This window comes from Silene latifolia, chromosome 8 (genome assembly GCF_048544455.1).
Source record: "Silene latifolia isolate original U9 population chromosome 8, ASM4854445v1, whole genome shotgun sequence".
Lineage (NCBI taxonomy): Eukaryota > Viridiplantae > Streptophyta > Magnoliopsida > Caryophyllales > Caryophyllaceae > Silene > Silene latifolia.
This window is the reverse complement of record NC_133533.1, coordinates 7,413,534-7,419,180: the sequence shown is the minus strand read 5'-3', so window position 1 is coordinate 7,419,180 and position 5,647 is coordinate 7,413,534. Positions and strand designations below refer to the sequence as shown.

At 37.3% G+C, this 5,647-nt stretch overlaps 1 protein-coding gene across 1 annotated transcript; it reads left to right on the top strand.

Moving 5' to 3' along the window:
• The first annotated feature begins 377 nt into the window (after positions 1–377).
• On the top strand, positions 378–5,364 carry LOC141594580 (putative F-box protein At2g02030). The gene is made up of 3 exons (XM_074414589.1): positions 378–1,157; positions 3,158–3,317; positions 4,973–5,364. The coding sequence occupies exons 1-3, from the start codon at positions 378–380 to the stop codon at positions 5,362–5,364; spliced, it is 1,332 nt and encodes a 443-aa protein (XP_074270690.1).
• Positions 5,365–5,647: the final 283 nt, after the last annotated feature.

Genomic DNA, 5,647 nt, shown 5'->3' with positions numbered 1-5,647 from the left:
AGAGATATGAATAAAATAAGAGTAAAAGTTACCAAAAATAGAAGGGGAATAAACCTAAATAATTCGTTTTAGAAAATAGAGAAGAATATAAAGTATTTAACAAGGTAATTAACCCGTGCATCGCACGGGCTTTCAAACTAGTATCCAAAATTCGCATTATTTACTAAACCTACTTGTGCTGACGTGCTGTGTTTACATATACCCTTCATGGCAGCCGCAATTATAATGTTTTCACCTATTCATAATTACTGTCATTCTTGCGAGTTCATTCTTTCTACCTTGCAAGGTTGATTGTTGTTTCTTTCCTGTTCTTTTGTGATCTTGATCGAAAAAACAACCGTCTTAGTTAAGTGATCTTGCGAGTTTTAATTTTCAATATGAATAATACATGCTTTAAATCTGAAGACATTCCTGAAGAGATTCTGATTGATATTTTGTCACGGCTGCCACCGGAATCACTGTCAAAATGCAAGTCTGTTTCGAAGCACTGGAATGATACATTAATCATACAAGCGTTCATGCTTAAACACTCTCGTTCATATGATAAACATTCGAAACTTGCTTTTGTCGCACACAGACCGTTTAATGAAAAGACCTCTGTTCTTTCATTCGATCTCTCCAACCGGACGAGTAGCAGGACAATGGAGATAATCGGGCATCGTGACCGTTCCACTGACACTCTTTTTGACAACTACATATGTAATGACATGTCCAATATATGCAATGAACTCGTTTGTCTTTTTAATCAGTTTTCAACGCGTGTCGGTCTTTTAAACATAAGGACCCATGAGTTTATCCATCTTCCTGCAGTAACTATACAGAGATTGGGACCCGGCATATTGGGACCCAGCATATTTTTGTATGCATTAGGTTATGATCCAGTAAGTAAGGTATACAAGGTTCTGAGTATTTACGGTGGAAGATACGTGTGTCGTACCAAGGCCGCTATATTCACTCTTGGATCAAAACATTGGAAACCGGTTGAGTATAAATTTTTAAATTGTTGGAGATGCAACAATAAGCTTTGTCTCGACGGAGTGATTTATTGGGTCAATGACAATCAAATTGACGGTGCTAAAGTGGTAACCGTGGTTGCTTTTGATCTGAATCGCGAGTTGTTCATAGATTATGAGCTTGATTCGATACCCTATAATAAGGTACATCGAGTCAAATACTATTTGACATCTTTGAAAGGCAACCCAAGTCTATTCATTTGGAAGGAGGATAGTGATGAGATACAACAGCTGACATTGTTTAACCATAAAAATCCCAAGGCGGTTTGGAATACAAGGACTTTTATTGCACATGATTTCCCCAAAAATTTCCCTTACGGATGTCTTCAAACATGTGTTGCAGGAGATAGCATCGTGCTACGGCCGATTAAAAGTTCCGTGGAACCCCAAGAGCAGTATAAATCACATTCGTCTTGGTATAGATGGTGTGATCTTGAGAAATTCGCGGTAGAGTAACGTATGTATATTCATTCCAGTATGTCTCATGAGAGACCGTCTCCCACTAATTTAGTGGGAGACATAATAGGAAAAAAGAAATTCATCAGGTGAGAGGTTTCTCAATATTGAGAGACCGTCTCTCTGGAGTTTTTGTGTATTCAATTTTAGTTTGATTGTCCGTAAAATTTTGATCATTTATTCCTCTGTTTCAAACATAAGTACTTAGGGTTTCAAACATAACTTTGATCATTTATTTCTCCATATATAACATAATTTTATATTTAGAGAAATCAGATGTTAAGCTTGTTTCTGTAATAGCATTATCTGCATAGTGCTGATTACTTCGAAGATATACTATCGAATTATCAGTAGCGCGCTGATTTATCTTCTTAGACTGAAATTCGGTTATACAATGGAAAAACTATTACAGTAAAAGGTAGACGTCTAAATATTTCGCATTCAGGTGAAAATCTATCAGTCTTTCAATTTAACATTGCGGATTTTCAAACATGGTTGTCGAATTTGAGAAGGAACAACTTCCCATCGGCAGAAGTGTTCAAATGCAGGTCGAAAGGGTCGTAATACGGTTAGATGGTATCATTTGAGAATAAGGCATGTCATCGTCAATTAAGTGAACCCAACAAATACGGTTTACTTCACTAATTTCGAGTCAAGCTCAGTCAGTTGAGCACATTTTGGCTTAGATGGTATCATTTGAGAATAAGACCGACAAAACTTGGAACGCTTTACTATTTTTTGAGCCCGCTTTGGATATGGGTAATATGTGACTCTTGGATCGAAGTCGAACCATTGGAAAGTATTGGAGTATAAACTGGTACTTTCTGCAGTGACCATGAACTGGCTTTATTGGAAAAGCAACGATAGCTTTTGCCTCGATGGAGTGATTTATTGGGTCAATGAGAATGAAATTGATGGTGCTAGAATGGTAACCGTGTTTGCGTTTGATCTAAATGGCGAGGTGTTCAGAGATTACATGCTTAATACGATAATACCCATCAAAGACGACGTTGAGACAATCAAATACTATTTGACATATTTGAAAGGCAACCCGACTCTATTCATTTGGCAGAAGTATAGTGATGAGATACAGTAGTTGACATTGTTTAACCATAACAATCCGAATGTTGTTTTGAATCGAAAGAGTTTTACTTCAAGTTATTTTCCTAAAAAATTCCCATACGGCACTCCTACGACTTGTGTTGCAGGTGGCAGCATCCTGCTACAACATGTCATACCGATTAAGAATCTCGTCGGTCCCCAAGAGCAGGATAATTCACAGTTATCTTGATATATACGGTATGATCTTGAGAATTTTGCGATAGACTAAGTAACATAGTAACATATACGGAGTATTCCATTTGACTTTGATCGGTTAAACTTTGATCATTATTTCTGTTACAGTAGTAAGTAGATGTTGGAATTCTTTAAATCTATCAGATTTTTCTTTTAACATTGTGAATTAATCATATATGTTTAGCTGTTTGTGACTGATTTTTGCAAAAACTTCCTTTACGGCTGTAGTAGGCCTTATGTTGCAGGGTGTAGCATCCTGTTATATTCCACTGAACCGATTAACAGTGGTGTAGAACACTAGAACCCCAAGAGCAGGATAATTCACAACTGTCTGCAGAGACGAGGCAATTAAATTATTTATCAGTATCATGTTAACTTGTTACCTGTACTAGGCAATTGCATTGTCTGCAGAGACGAGGCAATTAAATTATTATTTATCTGTATCAGGCGAGTCATTGGGGTCGTTAAGAGTAAATTTCTGTCAGTTTCGTATCATATCAGGTCTTCTCAGATCAGATGATTTTTCGGTTGCCATCATCAGGGTTAATTTTGGTTAGTTATTGTTTTGAGTTCAAATTGGATTAATTTAAGTCGGGACATTAGGGGCGGGTTAGTTTCGGCTAATGGAATGAAAAGCCAGAGGTAGTTTGTTTTGTCTATTTGTTTTAGGAATTTAGGGAAGTATTGTAATTAGGAAAGTTGTAGCATGATTTCCTAAATCTACTTTTGTTAGTTGCAAATAATATGAAATACCCTTTATGAGATTGTCTTCGAAGCCACAGATTGAGTATTGTTTCTTGTCTGTTCTTTCAAGGTCTTGCTCGAAATATCAATAACCGTCTTAGTCGAGTGATCTTGCGAGTTTTAATGGTCAATATGAATGGTGTATCATTTGCAGACAATTTGGTTAACTTTTCATTTAGTAATTGACCTCCTCTTCTTTCCTTGGTCTTTGTGCCAAAGCCAAAGGACAACCATTGACTGGGACGGAGGGAGTACTTTACTATTCCCTCCGTCCCGGTCAATTGTTGTCCTTTAATTTTGGCACAAAGACCAAGGAAAGATGAGGGCCAATTACTAAATGACAAGTGGACCAAATTGAGTGTGAATGATCAAATTGCTCATCAAGTTCATTCTTAAAATAGAAAGGACAACAATTGGTAGAGACACCTCAAAATGGAAAAGGACAACAAATGACCATGACAGAAGGAGTATTTTTCGAGGCCGCTTTGGATATGGGTTCGGAAATACGGGTTGGATCAGATTGATTAGGTTTTATTGTGACCTTTTCAGAATTGAATTAGGAAACAATTAGAGTATGAATTGTTTCCTAAACCCTAGTCGATAGCCTCACAATTTGTTCAAAATTTGTGAGGTTTATTCTTCTAACTCGCGAGGTTTCTTTCTTTTACGTTCGTTCAAGGTGTGGATTTCAAAATTACAACCGTCTTTGGCCGAGAGACTACTGGCATAGTTGATAATTCGGTGGAAATGAATGTCGAGCAAAAGATTAAAGGCGGAGTTAAAAAGCGGAAGTGCCATACGAGCAATGCATCAATTACATATATTCCCGAAGAACTTGATTGTTATTTTGTCGCATCCGCCACCGAAAATCTTGTCAAGATGCCGTATGTTTCAAACACTGAATACTACTTTAACCATTCAGGCTTTCATGCTTAGACACTCTCGTTCATACGATAAACATTCTAAACTTGCTTTTATGGTATACTCGACGACAAAGGGATATGACACGGTTCTCTCATACGAGCCGTCCGATAACACCACCCCCAACAAAAGACTATGACTTGTACCAAAGACTACAAAAATGACTGTAAGGAATAGCAGGACAACGGAGATACGTTTAGCGGAGGTAATAATAGGGCATCATGAATGTTTCACTCGAGGCTCTCTTCCTGAGGCACAACGTATCAATATATGTAATGACCTCATTTGTCGCTTTGATCAATTTTCAACGCATGTCGGTCTTTTAAACTTAAAGACTCGGGATTTTATCCATCTTCCTTCGATGTACAGAGAGTGCGGGTAATAATAGATTTTGGTATGCATTAGGTTTTGATCCGAGAAAGTAAGATATACAAGGTTAAGTATCTATGGTGGAAGCAAAATGGGTCGTACCAAGGCCGCAATATTCACTCTTGGATCGAACCATTGGAAACCTATTGAGTATAAATTTCTATGTTCTGCAGTGACCGTGAACTGGCGTTATTGGAGAAGTAACGATAGCTTTTGTCTCGATGGAGTGATTTATTGGGCCGATGACAATGAAATTAATGGCAACCTAACCGTGGTTGGCTTTGATCTGTATCACGAGGTTTTCAGAGATTACAAGCTTGATACGATATCCATCAAAGACGATGTTGATACAATCAAATACTATTTGACATCATTGAAAGGCAACTTAACTTTGTTCATTTGGCGTAAGGAAAGTGATGAGATACAAAGATTGACATTGTTTAACCATAAAAACCCGACTGTTGCTTGGAATAAAAAGAGTATTATTGCACATGATTTTCCCAAAAAATTCCCATACGGCTGTCGTCGGACTTGTGTTGCAGGAGGTAGCATCCTGCTAGCTTAGATTCTGTGAAGCCGATGAAAAGTTACGTCAACCCCGAAGAGCAGGATAATCCATTAATGTCTTGGTATATATGGTATGATCTTGAGAATTTTGCGATAGAGTAAACGTATACTCCATTTGATTTTGATAGTCGGTACAACATTAATCTTTTATTTTTCTGTTTTCAGTTTTCAAATTGGATTCAAGGTCATTTAGAGAAATTAGATCATTAAGTGTCAAGTTTAACTTGTTACTGACTTACTGTATTAGTAGTGCTGATTCCTTCGAAAATCAGTTTATAAAC

Coding starts and splice junctions, on each gene's coding strand:
- LOC141594580 (XM_074414589.1), top strand. CDS start 378: ATGAATAATACATGCTTTAAATCTGAAGACATTCCTGAAGAGATTCTG. Junction 1,158..3,157: donor ATTCGATACCCTATAATAAG/GTACATCGAGTC, acceptor TACCTGTACTAG/GCAATTGCATTGTCTGCAGA. Junction 3,318..4,972: donor CATCATCAGGGTTAATTTTG/GTTAGTTATTGT, acceptor TATGTTCTGCAG/TGACCGTGAACTGGCGTTAT.